Here is a 22,514-nt window from a genome sequence, read left to right on the forward strand (position 1 = left end):
CCCGCCACAACGCCTGGGTATTTTTTGGTTGCAGCCGTCATTGTTGTTTGGCAGGTCCGGGCGGGTCCGGGGGGATTCGAACCCGCCACCTTAGGTGTACGTGGCTGGCGCCTTAGCCGGTTGAGCTATAGGCGCCGAGCCTGCTATTACATTCTTAATAGACTACAGCAAAGTATAAATATAACTTTTATACACACTAGAAACCAAAAAATTCCTATTACTTGCTTTACTGTTGTACTTGTTTTACTGCAGTGGTCTGGAATTAAACCTACAATATCTCTAAGATATGCCTATAATTAACAACTACTGTATCATCCAAAAGGTGACAGAGTAGAGATAAAAGGCAGGGTAAGAGAAAGAAAAACAAAGAAGGAAAATCAGAGAGAGGAAGGCAGAAATTTCAAGTTGAAATTTTAAGACCATTGTGTATTAAACTTTATGTCTCCTTTACCTCACAAAAGCAAACAAGGGAGGTTTTCAGTACAATCTCTACCTCTTTAAATATAACGTTCCTGTTCCTAAGTTACTACTTGTGCCTATCATACCTGGATTCTGCATTGTCAGAGAGGAAGTAATGATTACTGGTTCAGGAAACACCTATGATGCAATTAAATGTAAATACAAAGACGTTTCTATGCAAACAAGATTATGAAAATATGTATACCTTGGCAGTTTCTTAAAATACAGACTTCACGATCATACTGATTAACATACTAACAGTAGTTTTTGTTTCCTCCATTATAAGAAGCTCAATAGAAGATGCTTTTGATTCTCTAGACTTTCTTATTTAGCAGGCAGGAACTTCTTGTCCTTCTCTGCTATGTTTTTGGTAGAGCAGAAGCCAAAAAACAGCACTGTTTACTTCCTTATTTGTCCAACAAATCATCATCAGTGAAGTCAGCAGCAAACTGAATGACCTGAAAGGAATGTTCATGAACTAAGAGCGTTCCAGGCAAGTTGAGGAGAGACCACAGTAGTACAAAAACTACAACTCAGCTCTAAGTTGCAAGTATTGAATTACTACCAGTTTCCCTAAACGAGGTTCCTTTCTAGAAGCAGACAGAAAAGTGTTTGTGGTAACCAAAGTTGCACATGATTTTAATAGCTTCTCTTAATCAAGTGAATACACTATTAAGGAGATAGTTTTAAAGTATAATTGTTTTTAGCCTGTTAATTACATACAGTTACTTATGGTTGTTGTTTTGCTGTTTTACTTTCCCTTCACAAAATAATATCAAATGCTTTAATGATAACTATTTGGAACAAAACAAAAAAACCCATAAAATCATGTACTCCACTTTCATTCTATGAGGTAAAAAAATAAAAAATTCACTCTTAGAAATGGCGTGGACACACACACACATACTTTCCCTGGTGGAGTTTTAATGGTTTGGTAAGAGATTATCATATATGTCTTATTTGTTTGTACTCTGAAGTATAATCTATTTCAAACATACCAATAATTTATTTGCAAGTATTATCATCAATTAAATAAGCAATAGCAATGTACAAGGGCTGTCAATTAGAGGCAGGGTTGTCAATATATTTAACAAAGTGAGCTGGAACTAATTCATTTTAAACTAACTTTAAATTACTAACCTTAAAGAAGACAGTACATGTTATAGGTTCTTTGTTATCTTTAGTTATAAATATTCAACCCAATACCTGATAAATATGAGTACCTAATAATGGCAGATGACAATAACAATGACAAGATTAAAATATATAAAAGCAAACATATCAGACCTTAAACATCCAAAGCAGTTACTCTAGGAGATTATATACACATTTAAATATTAACATTTCTTTCAAAGCCAGATTATAGGTCACATAAGAAAATTAGCAATTATAGATTTACACCACAAAGATGTTCTCAATATAAACTTCCTTGTTCACTGTAATTGTATACTAATAACACTTTTTAGCTATCCAAGCCCCTCCCCTCAAAATTACACTATGAAAGAATAAATACTGGTAGCTATCAACAAACATACTTAAAGGAAAAGGCCCATAAAACTGAAGGCAACACCAAAAGATTGTTTCTAACATGGTTTAATGCTACTTAATATTATTACTCTTAGGTGCAAGGCTTCTCTAGACACCTGAGTTTAAGAATATTCAGTTTTTTAAAAATCCCATTACATTATGAATCAATCTTTCATGAAATAAGCACCTAATCCAGGGAGCTAACAATCTTTATAGAGTAAAAAAAACAGAAAAAATGAGTGTAAGTCTATGTTCTTTTTGAAAAACAATTTTCTATATGTACTTGAAATTACCATAATAACCAATCTTAGTTTCATACCATTTACAGCTTTTTCAATCAACTCTTCACAAGCGTCAAAATCACCCTTCAAAACCAGTTTGTCATGAAGATCTGTTAACATGGGATGTTCCAGAGCAATCTTGGTTTTCTTCTGCAGTGATTCAAAAGCCTCTGTATAGTTGTGCTGTCTGAAGTGTTTTAGGCAAAGGCGAATGGCTTCCTGTTCACGGTACTACTAGAACACAAGAGAAAGCATGCAAAGAAGAGATTTGCTTAGTTGTTAATATAGGAAATAACAGTAACAGTGAAAATAACTAAATTGAGCATTTACTATCTGCCAGGCAATATATTAATTCTATCCGCTTTTTATCATTATTTCTATCTTTCAGATAGCAAAGCTTAGCCACTTGTGACAACTTGCTCAAGTACCACAAAGTATGTAGTCAAAAGAGATGAAACTAAACCTAACTCCAGAGTCTAAACTCTCACGGGAAAAAAGCAGAAAGGCTGTTTATTAAAGCCCACTGAAGACTGGAAAAATTACAACTCCCTTGACATCCACTAATCATATTACAATGCAGGCACTGAGAGCACATAACTCATTGAATAATATACGTAACTTACATTATGCTTTTGGTTTTGGTTTTAAATAATAAGCTATTATTTAAATGACAAGTATTATCAAATGTATAGGTATTTCAAATTTACAAACACTTTTTATGACTCAAAAATCATCATAAAGGGCACCAGCCACATATACCAAGGTTCAGACCCGGCCCAGTACAGCTAAACAATAACAACTGCAACAACAACAACAACAAAAATAGCCAGGCATTGTGGTAGGCGCCTGCAGTCCCAGCTACTTGGGAGGCTGAGGCAAGAGAATTGCTTAAGCCCAAGAGTTTGAGGTTGCTGTGAGCTGTGATGCCACAGCACTCCACCAAGGGCAATAGCTTGAGACTCTGTCTCAAAAAAAAAAAAAAAATCATAAGGAAAGTAAATTTCATCATTTTCTAAGCCTGCTTAGAAAAACTACTTTAACTAAGTAGCTATTTCCAAGCTACTTTATCTATTAAATAGCTATAAAGCAGACATCTCAATAAACCAGAATCCAAAAAGTGGGCACTCAATTTACTGAATTTTTCTCCTAACAGGACAAATGCCAAGAATACAAGTTCATAAAAAGGACTTTAAAAAAAACATAACCTCAAGGATATCTTCTGGGATTACCTCAAATTTTGTAAGTATACCGCTGTACAAAGAAACAGATGATACAGAAGTACTGCATTATAACCAAATGACAAACAATGATTTACTTACAAGCATTACACTTCAAAAAGGCAAGAAAATAAAATGATGACTTTGGAAAGATTTATTAAGACTTAAAACACAAATCAGTTGGCAACTGACTTTTTGACTAATCAAGATTAAATATCTATTCCTTACATGCTATAATTAATGGAGATTTTATCACATCAAAAAAACAATGACTCTCATAGCCATACTAATTTTACATTAGTAGCTTCTTAAACTCACTCTTGGTAGTTATATTAACAGTGATGCCTTATAATCAGGTTGACTTTAGAAGTGTGAACCATCAATTTTCCCCCAGGCTGCAAAACTACGCCACTAAAAACCTATGCGTAGAGTATTTATAGCAACATAGGTTAAAAACAAAATTCAGGGGAACATGGGAACAATAACATAACAGCAGACTACAAAGCCAAACTGCTTGAGTTCACATACTGGCTATAGCACTTTATAGCTGTGTGACCCTTGCCAAAATATTTAACCTCTCCGGGCTCCATTTCCTCATCTGTAAATTAACTGGGATAATAATTGTACCTATCTCACAGAGTGATAACAACTAAATGAGTTACCAGATGCTTAGAGTTGACAGACTATAAATGCTGGCTAATTAATAATTACAATTATTATTCTCTTCAATATCTTAAATTAAGAAGATTCTCAGTAAAAACAAAAGATTGATGCATTTTTCCCTTTACAAGCATTAACCACAGAGTTGGGATTTTAAAATACAGTCCTACCTTGCTGTACCAGTTGAGACAGGGTTGTACTACATCAGGATCATCAATGCCGCTAAGTTCAACATACCAGATGCTAAAGTTAAAGCTAGGCCCCCAGGACAAGAGTGGAACTTTAAAGAAGAAAAACAAAAACAGAAAGAAAAAAATTAACATAGTTCAAATAAAATTTTAGTAAAGTAAAATCACCACATAAGCCTCTAAGGATTCATCCACCAAATTTTCTGGGCAGCACAGTGAGTGCTAAAGCTATAGTAGTAAAAAGAAAGATATGACGCATGCCCTCATGAAGTCTCCTTAGTTAATAAAAACAATGTAAGATAAATTCAAAATAGTCATATATCTACTCCCAAATAAACCCAAGCAAAATTAGATGATTTCACCAGTTAATTTTACCAAACCTACAAGCAGCAGATAATTATTACACATACTGTAACATACTGTAATTCAAACTAGATTAGACTATAAAAAGAGATCAAAAGATCAATTACTGGCTCAGCACCCATAGCACAGTGGTTACAGTGACAGCCACATGCACCAAGGCTGGTGGGTTCGAACCCTGCCTGGGCCAGCTGAACAACAATGACAACTGCAACAAAAAAATAGTCGGGCATTGTGGTGGGCACCCATAGTCGCAGCTACTTGAGAGACTGAGGCAAGAGAATCAATTAAGCCCAAGAGTGGGAGGTTGCTGTGAGCTGTGACACCACAGCACTCTACCAAGGGCAACATAGTGAAACTCTGTCTCCAAAAAGAAAAAAAGAAAAAAAAGATCAATTACTTATCAGTGGCATAACCCAGAAAACAAAACCAGAAGAAAAAGGATTTAGGCCAATTTCATCTATAAATATATAGTCAAATGAAAAGGAAAAAAGTAGGCTGGGCACAGTGGCTCACACCTGTAATCCCAGCACTCTGGGAGGCCGAGGCGGGTGGATTGCCTGAGGTCAACAGGTTCGAGACCAGCCTGAACCAGAGCTAGAGCCCGTCTCTAAAAATAGCCAGGCGTTGTAGCCAGCGCCTGTAGTCCCAGCTACTTGGGAGGCTGAGGCAAGCAAATCACTTGAGCCCAAGAGTTTGAGGTTGCTGTGAGCTATCACACCACAGCACTCTACCAAGGGTGACAAAACGAGACTATCTCAAAAACAAAAAAGAAAAGAAAAAAAGTTGTAAAAAAATTCTATCAGGTTTCTTAGTGACCAAATAGATTTCATTCCAGAAATAGAAAGATGGTTCAATAACAAGAGCTATATTAATGTAATTTATTATCTTTAAAAAATAAGGAAAAATACTTGATTACTTTAATAGATGCTAAATACAAATTAATAAGATGCATATTCTATTATTTTTTTTAAAAACCTTTAGTATAAATATCTGGCAGTTTCAGCTGTCTTCCCATTATGTACAGTATTAATACATAGGAATGCCTCAGTTCAAATAGAAAGAGAAATTGATGAGGCAAATGAAGAGTGTGGTGATTTAATATTAAATGCAAATATTAATTATACTATTAAAGATGGAATATTGGAAAGAGAAAAAAAAAACCTTTAGTATATAAGGAATATAAGGCAATAGGGAAGTTCCTTATCTGAATTTTTTAAAAAGGCATCAAAGCCTTAAAAATTAAACCTAATGGAGCAATATTAAGTATTCCCACTCAAGTCAGAACAAGACAAAGAGACTCAATGTCTCCACTATTCAACACAGAATAAGAGGAAAAAGAGCAAATTAAGAAAAAAATCTGGCTTGGTGCCCATAGCTCAATGGTTAGGGTGCCAGCCACATACACCAAGACTGGTGGGTTCGAACCCAGCCCAGGCCTGCTAATCAACAATGACAACTACAACAAAAAATTGGCCAGGTATTGTGGCAGGCACCTGTAGTCTCAGCTACTTGGGAGGCTGAGGCAAGAGAATCGCTTAAGCCCAAGAGTTTGAAGTTGCTGTGAGCTGTGATGTCATAGCACCCTACTGTGGGTGAGTCTCAACAAAAAAAATAGAAAAAAAAATCTGTCTCAAAAAATAAAATCACTTAAAGATGAAAATTCAAGAGAGTCAGTTAAAAAATGTTTTTAAAACTACAAAAATCAACTTTTCCTATACCTACAATAACCAATAAGAAAATGCAACAAAAAGTCCTATTTATAATAGCAAAGAAAGATAAAGATATCTCAGAATAAACTCAACAAAATATGTAATATTTAAGAAGATATATAATTTTAAGGAAGAACTGAATAAATGAAAGGAATACATTATGTTCCTAGATAGAAAAAACTCAATGTTGTAAACATGCTGAAACAGTTTCCCCAATTAATTATAAATTTCATGTAATCTCAATCAAAACCCCCATGGTTTATATTTACTTTTTCTTGATATATAACTGAACAAACTGATCTAAAAAGGTAGATAACTCAAGAATATACAAAATAATAAATAACACAAGTATACCATAAATGTACAGTGATTATAACTTAGCTATATTAGTGAAGGAATAGTAAAGTAAATAAGTAGAGTGGAACAGATGAGAGTATTCAGAGGAATTTAATATATGACAAAGATAATATTCCACATCAACAATAATAGAACAGACTAGAGTTTTTAAAGCATGATCCATGGACTCCTGGGGATCTCCACAATATTTTCAGGAGGTCCAATGTCGTCAAAACTATTTTTCATAACATTAGGACTTTGTCAGCCTTTTTATAACACTGATAATACACTTTTAGTACTAAAGTAATGATGAGTAAAAATGCTGGCTCCATGGTCTGAAGTAATGGAGCCATAAAATACTAGTAGTCCCTAACAGAGCATAAAATGTTCTATAGTCCTCACCACAAGTTTGTAGTTAAAAAGAGAGAATTCATTTTTACTGATGTAGTAAAATTAAATTAAATTCCTATCATTCATTAAGTATACATAATATCCTGTGTGACAAAATGGGAAGTATATATAAAGCACTTTTGCTGCATAAGAAAGCAAATGGTAATCTCAAGGAAAAGGACTTGGATAATTGACTTGTGAATTTTTTTTTTTTTTTTTTTTTTTTTTTTTGCGGTTTTTGGCTGGGGCTAGGTTTGAACCCGCCACCTCCGGCATATGGGGCTGGCGCCCTACTCCTTTGAGGCACAGGTGCCGCCCTTGACTTGTGAATTAAATTAACCAATAGTTTTCACAGAAACTGACAGCCTATGATTACTTAGATTTAGTATTTACCAGACATTTACTTGTCATTTCAAGGAAAACAACTAATGATACTTGCTATCAAGGATAAAACTCGAGCTTTCGAGAGAAAATGAGAGTTTTCGAAGACAGGTATCTGCCACTGTGACTTGACTGCTTCCCCAATACTTAGGTTTTTCTGAGAAGATTGGAGGTGACATTAATTAATATGATTTTAAATATTATATAATTAAATTTTCAACATTTGGAAGTATTTTCTAAATGAACAAAATAATACACGGATAAAAGTCCAAGATTAACTGAATTTTTAATGTAAAGAGTAAGTTCACTGACATGGCTTCAGAGTCAACAATGCAATTACTTTTAAGAAACTAACACTTGTCAAGTCTTGATAAAGTATCAAAACAGAACATCCACAACAGCTAATACCCAGTCTACTGATTTCCAAGTTCATTACTCTTTTTGGTATATCAGAGTAATAAGGAGGTAAGACATAGTAGGTCTCACACTTTCCTATACTGCTGTTATCTAAGGAAGCTGTGTGAATGAAGACAGACAAAGGCAACTAGCCATGAGAAGAACACCTGGGATGTTTAATGTGGATGTGTAAGCAACAGAAATTTCAAAAAGTTTTATATTAACAAATACTGAATTATCATTGTGTTTTGGTGTTTGTTTCTACTAACCATCAAGTAGTATAAGAGGCAGAATAAAACAGAATCCTAAACCCAAAGCCCCAATAACATAAGTCTATATATGTAACCAGACATACAAGTATGAGTTCAAGATTTCTAGGCCTAAGTTCAAATTAGGCATTGGGGGGGAGGAGAGGGGCACTTCCTATTATATCCATTCAAATAACCAAACAGACTTTTAAACACTTGTGTTCTAGTGATATTTATTCTGTATACTCAGAGGTTCAATAGAAATATTTCTAGAATAAAGTTAAGTTTTAATTTTTAATGCCTTTGAAAAAACACAGGGAGGTAAATTATGAAGTCTTCTCATCAAAGGGCATCATATGATATAGATGAATAAACAATCTAATTAATTTTCAATAGATGAAAGGAATATATACAAAGTGAGAATGATATATACTCCTTTCAAGATTTTTGGTGGCATTAAACCACTAATAATGCATATTAGACATACTATGCACAAAATATGGAAGAAATCTAAAAGTAACTTAGAGCTCCACACACACTTTCTTTTGTTCCCTGGTAAAAGATGGCTCTCTTCCCATTTCAAATAAAAGAATAAGAAATATCCTAAGGCCAGCCGTTCATATGCTAGGGTTCAACTGCCATTTTTCTCCACAAGGCAATGACAAGATCCCTGATTGTCATGCTTTTTCATAAAGAGGGATATATATGGCACACAAGGATACTATGGTGGGACTCCTACTCTCGGTTTGAAGAAATTAGTATCTCAACACAATCAAATACATCTGCCTCACATTTAATGTACTTTTGACAATATCACTTCTGAAGCTCTTGTCCAGATGACTAAAAGAGCTATTTTAAGATGCTAGTAATGTTAAGATCAGGTTCTGGAAGATCCTAAAAATTCAAGGTTAATCACTGTGAATGAGTGTATCTATTTTACTAAAGAATTAATGAGGCTAGGTGCAGTGGCTCATACCTGTAATCCTAGCACTCTCGGAGGCCAGGGTGGGAGGATAACTTGAGCTCAAGAGTTCCAGACAAGCCTGAGCAACAGCAATATCCTCATCTCTACTAAAAATAGAAAAATTAGCTGGGTGTGGTGGCACATGCCTATAGTCCCAGCTATTGAGGAGGCCGAGGCAGGAGGATCACTTGAGCCCAGGAGTATGAGGTTACAGTGAGCTATGGTGACACCAGTGCACCCTAGCCAAGGCAACAGAGCAAGACTTTGTCTCAGACAAACAAAAATTAATGAGGTTAAGTACATAAAGCACTTAGCACAGTAACTTGCATGTATTAAGTACTCAATAAATACTAGCCATTATTATTATTAGCTAGTATTACTGTATTAATTTTCCTCTTAATAGTAAACTTTTAAAATGTCACTTTCCATATGCTTTCCTAAAGGGCCACACATTCCTACACAGACCATCAGAGCGCTCCCCAGACAGTACCCACTCTAGACTTCTAAATAATTCCTAGGATCCAGAATATATGCCACATTCAGGTGAGCTGAAGCCTCTCTCTAAAGTCCTCACAACTAGCCAGGCTGCAAGTGACTCCTTTATAGAAATCCACATCTTCCCATTTGTCTAAACCCAAGACTCCCCCTTAATCTTTCCAAGATTCAGCACTTTACCTACCCTTGCTAATTTTGTCACACAGCTGTTATCCTGCCTGTGAATCAGGATGTAAAACCTCATATCTGTAACTAGTAGCCTCACTGCATTCCACCTTATCTTTACTTTCCTCTGATCTAATCTCCCACTGAGGTTTTCCCTCCCAAAACCTTTAACTTCCTCTCAGGAATCCTGTCTCCCAATTAATATTTGCAACTCTCCTTTGCAACTCTCCTTTCTTTTCTTTTTACGTCTAGGACTTACCCCAAATCAAGTTTCTTTCTTTCTTTTTTTGGCGGGGGGAGACAGTGTCTAACTTTGTAGTCCTCGGTAGAGTGATGTGATGTCATAGCTCACAGCAACCTCAAACTCTTTGGCTCAAGCAATCCTCTTGCCTCAGATTCCCAAGTACCTGGGATTACAGGCGTGCACCACAATGTCTGGCTATTTTTAGAGATGGGGTCTCACTCTTGCTCTTTCTAAGACTAACTTTCCATTTGCACACTAAGTCTCTTCAAAGCCCTCATCCCAGCAGGTGCTCCTTGCTTTGGTGAACCCTGTGATTACCCTCCCCTCCTCCCCAGTTTTAAATGTACAAAGAAAAATATGCAGTATTAAACTAATTGTATTGAAATATAGTCATAAAATTAATGAAGAAATAAAATTACTATATAGAATTATATATGTTATTATTACATTAAATAATAAGATCTAATGGCAGGTCTAATAATTACCATCATTTCAAAGTTTTTGTAGTATTTGCCACACTGCAATACGATGGGAAAAATTTGTAACTTCTGTGACAAGTCACAGATGCTATTACTTACTACTACTATGAGTTATTGCTACATTTATAACATAATGAAAGATAGGCTAAATATATTCAAGAGAGGTTAGAGAATGTAAAGATGCAACTGTTTCCTCAGCAAGTTCATGAAGCCACTGATTTAGTCCCACAAACTCTTATACAGTATATTCAAAAAGTACACATATGATGTTTGTAATAAGGCAAGCAGATTGATCGGTGCTTTAAAATTTAAGAAAACAGAAGACAACGTACTGTCTCCAAGGATTTCCCAATCTCCCTAAGGAAATAATATTTACATATCTCACAACAGTAAGAGAACCCAACCTTCGGAAGTAGACTTGAGTTTGTTATCCTAACTCTGTGTTTTACTACTTGTATGGTTTTGGCCAAGTCATTTAACTTCTAAACTTCAGTTTCCTCCTCTGTAAAATGAATACCACACCTGTCTCACGGAGTATTAGGCGGGCCCTTGATACAGAGTAGTAGTTCTTCTCCTTAGTATTATTATTAATGCAATACAAGCACAAATCCAAAAGTGTTGTCATATATCAAATGCTATGTCTTTGCTCTATCACGTACTAGCCATGTAGCTGAGACAGGTCATTTGACTTCTACCCTCTGTTTTTACAATTGAAAAAAGACAGATTTTTATGTGCCATTATCGTGTTCTAATGAGATTACCACATGTGAAAGTACTCACAAAACCATTAAAAACAATAAAAACATAACAAGCTCTAAATAATGATTGCTGAAATGACATGATGGTTCAAACTATACTCATGCATCTTTTTTCTATAGTACCTAAAATACTATATGTAAGAAGGCATGTAAATAAGAGCTTTAAGAATATAAATATAAAAATGCACAAAAGAGACATTCAAATAAAAACATTTCCTTCTTAAAATGAGCTTCAAATTCAAAAACCACAGTCTCACAACTAAATAGATACTTGGGAAAATGCCCAATACAGCAACCTACCATTAGGCAGAGAAGGTTTTATCATCCTCATTTTACACAAAAGGCAACTTAAGAAAGGGAAGAAAAGTTTACCTGCAGGCAGGCAGCCGACGATATCAATTCAGCCATGCTGCCACTCTAGATTATCAATAATAGATTTTAAAAGCTAACCTTTCCCACACAATAAAAATGTGGGCTTATTTTCCTTGTTAATAATTTATAACCACACTCTTACTTGTATTTGGTTTAAGAAAAACTTACCAAATATTCGGTATTACTGACTACTGAATATATTTCATATAATGAAAATTATTATCCTTAGATGTCAATGTAGGACTTAGAGATTACCTCCCATTTACTTGCTCTTCTTCTGTCCCTCCATCTACTGTGAAAACTGAAGGCTGACTATATTTAGAGACTGCATTAACAAACTTGTTTTTTAAATAAGGCAAGAACTTTCAAATCTATCACTGTACTACATATTACAGAAATCAAATATTCAAACACATTTTTCTTTTAAGACAAATTCTAACGATTTACCTCAGCCAAATAAAAATCTGTGCTAAATTACCACCAAAGGCGAACTACTATATATACATCACTCAAGTCCTTTACCAAAATGATTTTTTAACAAAATATGGTGATAAACTAAAAATACTACCCCAACATTCATGATTTTAGTTTCATATTTTCCTTATATTACTTAAAAAAAAGAAAAAGTTTATCAAGAGAATGTTGGAAAAGAGTTGAAAAGCAAACACACTGCAGACCAGTACTAGTATCTTTTAAGAGAAAAGTCAGAAATATAAAGTTATCTAATAATATTATCTATTAGATATCCAATAATATCTAATAATATTATCTAATAACAATATCCTAAATTCCAATGGGCTCCTAAGTGTCTACTATTAGGAAGTCCCAATTAATATTTTGCTTAAATACCATAAAAGATAAAATATAAAAGAACAGAACAGAAAATAACCATAATATATTTCCTTAAGGAAACCATTCAGTATTTGGTTTTATAGTATTACCACATTAGTACAACCAATAAACCTTCTATGATATTAAGGCAATCAAAGCACTAGACCCCACAAGATCCTCCCCTAAGAAAACTTTCAAATGAGAAAGCATTTAAAAAAGGCCCCACTTGAAATAACTGCCACTTAGTAATGAATTTACATAAAGCAGGAGTCAGCAAACATTTTCTGTAAAGGGCCAAACGGTACATTTTTGGGGCTTTGCGGACTGTGCAGTCTCTTGTAAGTAATTCTACTCTGCCTTTGTAGCATAAGAACAGACAGACAATATGTAAACGAACTAGAGGGGCAATGTCCCCATAACATTTTATTTTAAATAACACAGGGCTTACAGAATTTGGTCCAAGGGCTGTAGTTTGTTGACTGATAGTATAAATGCTAAAACCTTACCTATTTTAATGAATCGACAAGGGAACATCTGTTCATCGATTTTGTGCTTCAAGGTGAATGTTTCTTTGTTATAATCATTCTTTAAGCCGCTGTGGGGGGAAAAAAAGGCTATCAAATGTCACCTCGTAATTTAGGAAACACTAAACTATAGAATAATATCATACTCAGCTTTTAAGTTTAAATCAACACTAAAACTATGTGGCCAAGGAGTTGACTGCAGGAATATAGGTCAAAACTTGTACATTCAAATCAGCTGCCTTGTAACTATGGTCTCTTAATTATATGAAGGCTACTGAAAAATCTACAGTGCATGGTCCAGTGCAGGACCCAGTGTCCTTAATGTATGAATGAATATGACATAAATTTTTCAAAGAGTAAGCTGTCTCATATCTGTCAACTTAAACAAAGCCAAATACTAGAATTTGCCAAAGAATTATTTAATTCTGACTGAGATACCAATGTTCCATTGATACTCTAATGAATTTTCAAAAACAACTTTACTCTGTAGAATAGGATGTGCTTCATCCTAAATAAAAATAAACCCATAACACATCTCTGCTTAACATCTAGAATTGACACAAGCATTTATGAGAAAGTCACTTGTTTTCAGGTTACCTTATATACTGAAATATTGTCATGACTTAAATGCAGTATAGAAATAAATTTACTTCTAGGAAGTATTGTGTTAATGGAACATACCATGTCACAAATATACCCTAAATCTCCACGTTTTATTTGTCTATTCCTTTAGTCATCTGATCTTTCATTAGGTGGGGAGGAAATTAACATCTTTATTCTTGGTAGTCTATGGTTGTTAAAATTCAAATTTAGTGAGCCCCTTCCAATGGCAGGCTCAGAGGTAGGTGCAGTCACATATTTTTTCATATACAGAACCTTCTTCTTGTTAGTCTCCAACTTACATTAAAACTCCTAGAATATTATAATACTTCTGGATTAGGGCAATAACCTTACTGCTTTGGATAGAGTCTGTATTTTTAGAGGGAATATTATAGTAAAAATTTTATTAAAGCTGAAAGTATTTTTAAAGTCTTTAACAGTTCAAAAATATAACTGAAAAAGAAGGGGGGGAACCCAAAAAAAATCTGATCTTTTTTTCTTTGGTAAAAATATTAACTAGTGTCTGGTGGTTAAAATGTTTAAAAAGTGAACTAAAGCCACAGTATCCAAAGAAAGCATTAGGAACAGAATAGGAGAAATACTGTTTTCTTCCCTGAAAGAAACCATGAAGATTTAGCTACAGAGTGATTAAATAAAGACTACAGACTGTTTAGAAGAGAACCCTTTCCTCCCCACAACCATAACTCACCTAGACAACAGCTCTGTCATATTTTCTTCATTCATTCCACCAAAGACTTTAAACTTCTTCAAATTGCAGACATGAGTTTTCTCATATTTTCCAAACGTGATATTCTGAACTATAGCAGGCCTTTCAAGTTTCAGAATCAAGTACTAAAAAAAGAAATAACCAAATTATATCCTCCTCTGTTTAAAACAAATAGTTAGACAACCTTAAAAGTTAAAATATTTGATGGTAAAAGAAAAATGTGTACGGTCTACGCTGTCCACTCTGCACTCTGTAGACTTTTTTAGGGCTAAAAAATAGTACACGACAGCCTTAAAAGGCTATCATGCCATCACCACTCTTTGTACTAAAAGATCCCCAAAACTACATTATCCTGAACAGTGTAGATGAAGGAGGATAAAAAGAACTAGAGAAACAACTTTTAATCAAGGAATGGTATTCAAAATATAACCAGACTAGGAATATCCAAATAAAACAAGATTAAAATGCAAAAATAACAATTATAAATTGCCATGAACTATACATTAATAGCTAAATCCATGTTTAAACTCAGTGATAATATTTTTAAACCCAGAAACAAACTTAAAGATTTTCTAATCACCTCTGTCAATTTTATAAATTAAAAAACCCAAACATACTATATACGCAACGTAGCTCAAACTTTACTACTATACACTGAGTAAAATGGAATCAGTTAAATAGGAAACATTTTTACATTATGCAAAGTGCTTTTGGTTGTGAAAATTAAGGAGGAAATTACCACTGGTTGAATATATAGGGGAAAAAGCTATTCTGAAAAACAGAAGTTTTGTTGGAGAGACTTTATAATGTAATTTAGGTAACAGTAATGACAAGAAGAAATTCAGTGGTTCTATCTCTTACAACGAAAATTTAACTCGAATCAAAACTGATCTAAAATCAATCCTTTAGGCTCAAAGACCTAATTGTAAGAGCTAAAACCTTAAAAAACTTACACAAAAAGACAAAAACTTAAACAAAATCTCCATGACTTTGGATTTGGCAAGGGATTCTTAGATATGACACCAAAAGTACAAGTAGCAAAAAATGAAAAATAAAATACAATGGACTTCACCAAAATTAAAGCTTTTGTACCAAAGGACGCTATCAAGAAAGTGAAAAGACAATCTACAGAATGGGAAAAAACATTTGCAAATCACATAGGTAATTAGAATCTAGTACCCAGGATACATAAATAACTCTTACAACTCAACAACAAAAGGACAAATAACCTAATTCAAAAACAAAGGATCTGAGTAGCTTTTTCTCCAAAGAAGATAAACGAATGGCCAATAGGCATAAAAAGATGCTCAACAACATTAGTCATCAGGAAAATGCAATGAAATACCACTTACACACATTGGGATGGCTATAATAAAAACAAAAAATAAAAGTATTGGGCGGCGCCTGTGGCTCAAAGGAGTAGGGTGCTGGCCCCATATGCCAGAGGTGGCGGGTTCAAAACTGCAAAGAAAAAAAAAAGTATTGCCAAACACGTGGAGAAATGAGAACTCTCATATATTGCTGGTAGGAATGCAAAAATGGCATAGACGCTGTGGAAAAGAGTTTGGCAATTTCTCAAAAAGTTAAACATAGAATTACCATATATAACCAAGAAATTCCACTCCTAGGTATATGCCCAAAAAACGTAAAAAAAAAAAAAAAAAAAAAAAAAGGACTCAAACAAACATGTGTAGTACATGAATATTTACAGCAGTATTATTCACAACTAAATGTGGAAACAACCCAAAATGTCCATTACTTGATGAGTGGCCCAACAAAATGTAGTTATTTCTAGTGCACGCTACAACATGGATTAACCTCAAAAACATGCTAAGTGAAAAGAAAGATTTTATATAATTCCATTTATATAAAATATCCAGAAAATGTAAATGCACAAAGCAGATCAGTGGTTGCTAAGAGCTGGGTTACAAGGGGAAAGGAAAGACTCCTTAATGAGCACAAGATTTCCTATGGGCAGTGAAAACACTTGGGAACTAGAGAGAGGTAGAGTTGCTTAACACTGTAAGGGCACTAAATGTCACCAAACTATGCATTTTAAAGTGAATAATTTTATATTATGTGATTTTTACTTCAAAAAATGAGCAAATAAAATAATGGAAGCTAACATTTTCTGAGCAGTAACTCCTTGTTCAGTACACTGCTTTTATCTTTTACTTACACTTTTGACTTTCACATGCATTATTTCATTAGTAGGAAGAGGAGAGGAGGAATATTTTAATAATACTAGTTATCTTCCTCAACCTCCTTTTAAGGATGAAGAAATTTTGGCTTTGAAAGGCTAAATAACTTGTCTATAGTTACACAGCTAATAAACAGCAGAGCAGACATTAAAATCAGTCTTCCGCCTCTGGCTTCACTGTTGGTTAGCTGACCCAACCTCCATTCCCAGCCCAGTTATTCCTAGTCATCTTCCAGCCAAGGGTAGATAAATGAGAACGTTCTGCTCAATTGAGATATGAGTAAATGTTTGTAAAGGGGTACATTTTGCTTTCACAAGCACTGTAATCAATATAAATCCAAGATATATTATTTTACTTGCATATACCTTTGTATATTTATAAGATAGAGACTTAAAAATATCATAATGCCAGAAAAAAATTAACCGTGGCTCCTTAATGTCATCAAAAAGCCTGTCAGTGTTCACAAACCCACAGCTGTCCTACAAATTTTTTTTTCAGTTTAAGTACAAATAAGGTTAATGTTTAATATATCTCCTAAGTAACTTTTAATCCATTGGTATCTCCCAATTTCATTGTTTTTCTTTTTAAATTTTGAATAGAAGAAACTCAGTTGCTTGCCCTCAAGATTTTCCCACAGTCTGGATTTCACTGACTGCACCCTCCCTACCCCATATTTATTTTCTATAAATCAGTAACTTAATCTTCTCTAGTCTTCTTATATAGAAAACTACCACCAAAATATCTACTTGTTTAATACACTATAATAGGACCTTTCATTATGTGAAGCTAAAAGCATTCCTACTGATTCACTGATCACAAAGCCAAAGCTTTAACCACTACTTGATAAAGACTACCTAGGTTTACATAACATTTATACTCTAAGATGATATTAAAATGTTTTATTATAGAACAAAATTGCCATAGGAAAATTGAAATTAATATTCTTTAGTCAACCTTTTTTAATACCAATAGGTATGGTAATGTGACTTTGGTAATTCAGTTTCCTAAGAACACAACTGTATATTTAACAGACTATATAGGTAGATATGCACTTATTCAGATCTTTTTGTCTTCCTCACTAACTCACACTCCATCCCCCCCTTTCTTCTCCTTCCTCTCACTTTTGGTCATCCTTTAAAGACTCCGTTTAGATGTTCAGTTTATCCTGACAATTGGTTAGTCGGGTACAGCACTGTAACTAGTAAAAATAGGCTTTTATACAATGTTATACACTATCCCTTACCCCGCCTACTACACCCCTAAATCCATTATAAAGCATCTGTCTGTACACATGTAATTTATATTAATAACCAAATTTTACATTTGCTATTACAAATAAAACAAAATCTAGAGTCTCTAAAGTAAAATATAATGGTCTGACTGAAAGACCTTTTCAATACTTTTTAAAAATTTTTTTTCTTTTTTCTTTTTTGAGACAGTTTCACTATGTTGCCCTCAGTAGAGTACCATGGCGTCGTAGCTCACAGCAACATCAAACTTTTGGGCTTAAGCGATTCTCTTCCCTCAGCCCCTCAAGTAGCTGGGATTACAGGCACCTGCCACAACACCTGGCTATTTTTTTGTTGCAGTTGTCCTTGTTGTTTAGCTGGCCCGTGCTGGATTGGAACCCACCAGCCTCAGTGTATGTGGCTGACGTCCTACCTGCTGAGTTTCCTGTGCCACCTGTTTTCTTTTTTTTTTGAGACAGAGTCTCACTATGGTGCCCATGTTAAGAGTGCTGCATAGTCAGCCTAGCTTAGTGTAACCTCAAACTCCTGGGCTCAAGCAATCTTTCTGCCTCAGCCGCCCAAGTAGGGGCCTAGACTACAGAAGTCCCAGCTAATTTTTCTATTTTTACTACAGATAGGATCTTACTCTTGCTCAGGCTGGTCTCAAACTCCTGAGTTCAAGCAATCCTTCCCTCCTTGGCCTCCCAGAATGCTAAGATTACAGATGTGAGTGAGGCACTGTGCCCAGCCAAAGTTTTTGAATGTTTTAATCGTATCTTATCTTTACTGATAATTTTTTTACTTTCCATTTTTCTAACTCTTGAGTATCAATGCATCAATTAAGCAGTTTTATTCCATAGTTAAGTAGGCTCCCATTATTTTTAATTTGGAGAAATAAATGCTACATATTCATTAATAAAACCTGTAAAAAATAAAATTCATTAAGAATAAACATTTTAGAAAACTATTTTAAAACCTACTTACTAACCTTTAAGTTACATATATATAAGGGTATTAGTATATCAATTTTAAAATAAAACTTAATGAACCACATCGCTAACAAAAATGGGAGGGGGCACACAAAGGAATAAAGAATTATCATGACAGTCCTTAATTTAGCCACAGAATTAAGAAATGAAAAAAATTTTTAGTGTTCAAAACTTGCTCAAAATTTCAGCCTAGAGAGGTTTTTCAATGTGAAAAATATGATTTTAAAATTCAGTTTTTATCATATAAATAATTAGTTTAGGATAAAGAATCAGGATGAGATAAAAAAGGAAAATGTGATAGAGGAGCTCACTTTAGAGCTTTATCCAGGACTGAGTAAAAGTCTCAAAGAAACTGAGACTTAAAGGATGAGACAGTGTGTTAGTTTCCTCAGGTTGCCATAAGAAATAATCACACACTGGGTGGCTTAAAACAACAGAAATGTATTCTCTGCAGGCCAGAAGTCTGAAATCAAGGTGTCAACAGTACCATGTTCCATCCAAAGGATCTAGGCAAGGATTCTTCGTCTTTTCCTGTATCTGCGGCTCCTGGTGTCTCTTTGCTCATGTCAGAATAACTCCAGTCGCTGCCACTGTCTTCAGACAACCTTCTTCCCTATACCTGTGTCTTCTTTTACATGTCCAATAAGGACACTCATCAATGGTTTGGGGGCCACCCTAATAAAAATGTTCTCAATTCAGAGATCCTAAAGTACATCTCCTAAGACCTGTATTCCAAATAAGGTCACATTCCAAGGTTTCATACATCTTTTGGGATTTTTTGGGGGGAGCACTATTCAACCCACTATATAAAGCCAGCCAGGCAAAAAAGCAATTCTAGGTACTGTTAAAACACCAGTGGAGTTGAAGCCTAGTTAGCCAGGCAGAGAATGGTATGTGCTGAGAATGAAGAAGCAGACAGTCACCAGATGATGCAGTCTGTGCCATTACTGCATGGTGTATTAGTTAGGGCTCTCCAGGGGGACAGAGCCAAAAGGATGTATATACAAAAGTTTATACAGGAAACTGTATATACAGTTTATAAGGAAAAGAGCTCATATGACTGTAAAGGCAAAGTCCCATAACAGGCTATGTGAAAAGCAGGGACTGAGAAAGCCAGTAGCACAGCTCAGTCTAAGTCCATAAGCTTCAAAACTAGGGAAGCCCACAGCGCAGCTCCCAGAGTCCAAAGGCAAAAGAACCTGGAGTCTGATGTCCAAGGGCGGAGGAAGAAAGACGTGACCCTCCAAAAATGAGGGAGGGAAGGAAGAAAGAGAAGAGATGGAGAGACAGACACACCTCCCAGACACATCCAGAAATAATGCTTCACTGGGCATCCCTCGATCTAGTCAAGCTGATACCTAATACTAACCATCACATATGAAGTTTGAATTATAAACGTAATTGGATCCATTAAATGTGATTAAAAGCCATGATCTGATTAACCCTTTTACACACATATAGACACAATCTGCTTTGTGGAGAATAAACTAGAAGAACTGGCAGTCCAATTAGGATGTTATTACAATAATTCAGGAAAAGAGATGAGATGAAGGAGACTTGGACCAGGTCTGGTATAAAGATGGAGAGGAGTAAAAAGTTTTGACCTATATTGGAGAAACAACTGAAGGGTTTTGGTGACAGATTGGAAGTAGGGAGGGAAGCAGGAGAGTATCAAGGATAATGATTTCAGTTGAATTCTGAATAACAGGGTAACTGGTGATATCATTTACTATGATGGGAAAGACTGGTAAAGAAATGGTTAGGAACATGAAAATGAGACTAGACAAGCCCCAACTATATACTTATGTATGTCTGAGGTTGTGTAATAACTCACCCCAGTGTCTTAAAACAACAGAGATTAATGATTTCTCATGACTCTGTAGGTTTTCTAGACAATTCTTCCATTGTTATCTCTTGGATTCATTCATGTAGTTATATATTCAGCTGGGGGGTTGGCTAAGGGACTAATGGGTTTAGTTGGGCAGGGAATAGGGAGACTGGGCTTAGCTGGGTTTCACCCTCAGGAAGTCCAGATGGTCTTTCTTCAGAGAATGGCTGTCTCAGAATTCTAAGAGGCCTTGAAGTTGCAATATCACTTCCTTAAGATTTCCTGTTGCAATGACCTGGTGAGGTTATACCAAAGAAGAATATGCTTGCTGTTTGTTAAGTAACTTTACATGCCCTCTCTGGCCCCAGAAAGAAAGACTATTACTTAATATTATTAGCTTAAAGTACCTTGGAAAGAGCTTATAATTGCAAAAGAAGAGTTACGATCTAAAATCAATTATCAAGACATCTATCACAACCTATACATTTTAACCAACCGTAGAGTATTTGGCAGTCATCTTGAAAGACGGCAATATCAGTAACTCCTACAAAACAAATCTGATGAGGAAGAAGGGTGAAATTACTGCCTTAAAGTATTTATGGGGTTTTCATTCATGCTCCATTTACTCTCTACCACCACAGATGATCCAGAAATAACAACAATGTTTCTCATTAGGTATCAAAATATTTGTCCCCATCACAATAAAATGGCTTTAAGTTTTGTTTATACAAATCACAAATACCAGTTTAAAATAAAAATCAAAAGGGTAAAGCATAAGAAATTTAAGAGAAATTAAAATCACCGAAATTTCACCATCCTGCGATCACAATTACCACCACCATTTTGAAGATAATTCAATTTAAGTCTATGCACATTTTCAGACAAAGACATAGTTGACATAAGTGGAATACCACATGTGTAGTTTATTCACATGGGAATAACTTTTTAAAAGAAAACAGTTATTTTATTTTTTTGTTCTTTCATCTCCTCTTAAATAATCAGTGTTAACAACTATGCATAAGCCTCTTTATAGCTTGATCTAGAGTCACAGTACTACAAACAAATTTAACATGTATATGCACACATTTATAAGTGTACAATACCTTTTGGCGGGGAGGGTAGAAGGGGAAGTCATTATTCAGGTAAGACTTCCCCCACTCCTCCTTATTGTAGATGCTTCTCTAGATCTTGCTTTTCTTGTTTTATAGGGTAAATCTTTCTAACTAAACTGGTATAAAGCCAGTTCATTTTCTCTAAATGGCTGCCAATATTCCTTGAAAAATGTATTCCAGTATTCCCATGTAAATAGGTATTCTTTCTTCCCCCAGAATTATATGACTCAAAAATTGCTGCATTAAGTATCTGTGTGATATCTAACATCCTAACATACTGATACTTTTAAAAGGAAGATAGTCCTAGGAAGAGCACTCGGTAATGTACGCATTCTTTCTATATTAATAAACCTTGCAAGATTGCATTTCAAAAGGCCTGTAACAATTCAAATTTTTACCAGAACATGTAAGTACCTTTCTTCCCAAATCCCTGAAGTAGTGGATGTTATTATTCCTTTAAATGTTTCCCAACATACATACCAAAGCAGAAAACAACTCGAAAATCTTGATATAATATAAAAAACAAATATCCAAAGGTTCAGGATACTGAGTGAACAAAACTAAACTGTGGTGAGAAGTGCATGCTCCCTTGAAGAAGAGGAGCCACAGAGCTATAAAGTTCCTACCACCAAAACTTTGAGTGTAGGGCTAAGTGTTCTTTACAGCAGACACATCAGCAGCAGCGGGAGCAAATGCAGAAAAACTCACAACCTTTCTGCCCTAGGAACCAGGAAGGAAAAGTCTGGACACCATGAAAGCTGGGAGAATCCCAGAAGGGAAAGAGCCAGGGAGGGAATCTGGCTGGTCCAGACTTTGGTCCAGCCAAAGTCTGGCTACCCTA

The 22,514-nt window shown here is 35.0% G+C and overlaps 1 protein-coding gene across 6 annotated transcripts in view; it reads right to left on the bottom strand.

Annotated features, from left to right (window-relative positions):
• MKLN1 (muskelin 1) overlaps positions 1-22,514 on the bottom strand; it is a 318,843-nt gene that overhangs the window by 100,328 nt on the left and 196,001 nt on the right. For 5 of the 6 annotated variants that reach the window (XM_023514182.1, XM_023514183.1, XM_003791612.3 and 2 more), the window contains 4 exons: positions 14,297-14,439; positions 12,970-13,058; positions 4,315-4,424; positions 2,306-2,498 (listed from right to left, as the gene is read on the bottom strand). In XM_023514182.1, coding sequence (XP_023369950.1) covers positions 2,306-2,498; positions 4,315-4,424; positions 12,970-13,058; positions 14,297-14,439 — 535 coding nt within the window. Of the gene's footprint in view, positions 1-2,305; positions 2,502-4,314; positions 4,425-12,969; positions 13,059-14,296; positions 14,440-22,514 lie in introns of all 6 variants that reach the window. The other variant, XM_023514186.1, reaches the window with a different exon arrangement.

This window comes from Otolemur garnettii, unplaced genomic scaffold (genome assembly GCF_000181295.1).
Source record: "Otolemur garnettii isolate 467f Iridium unplaced genomic scaffold, OtoGar3 scaffold00049, whole genome shotgun sequence".
NCBI lineage: Eukaryota > Metazoa > Chordata > Mammalia > Primates > Galagidae > Otolemur > Otolemur garnettii.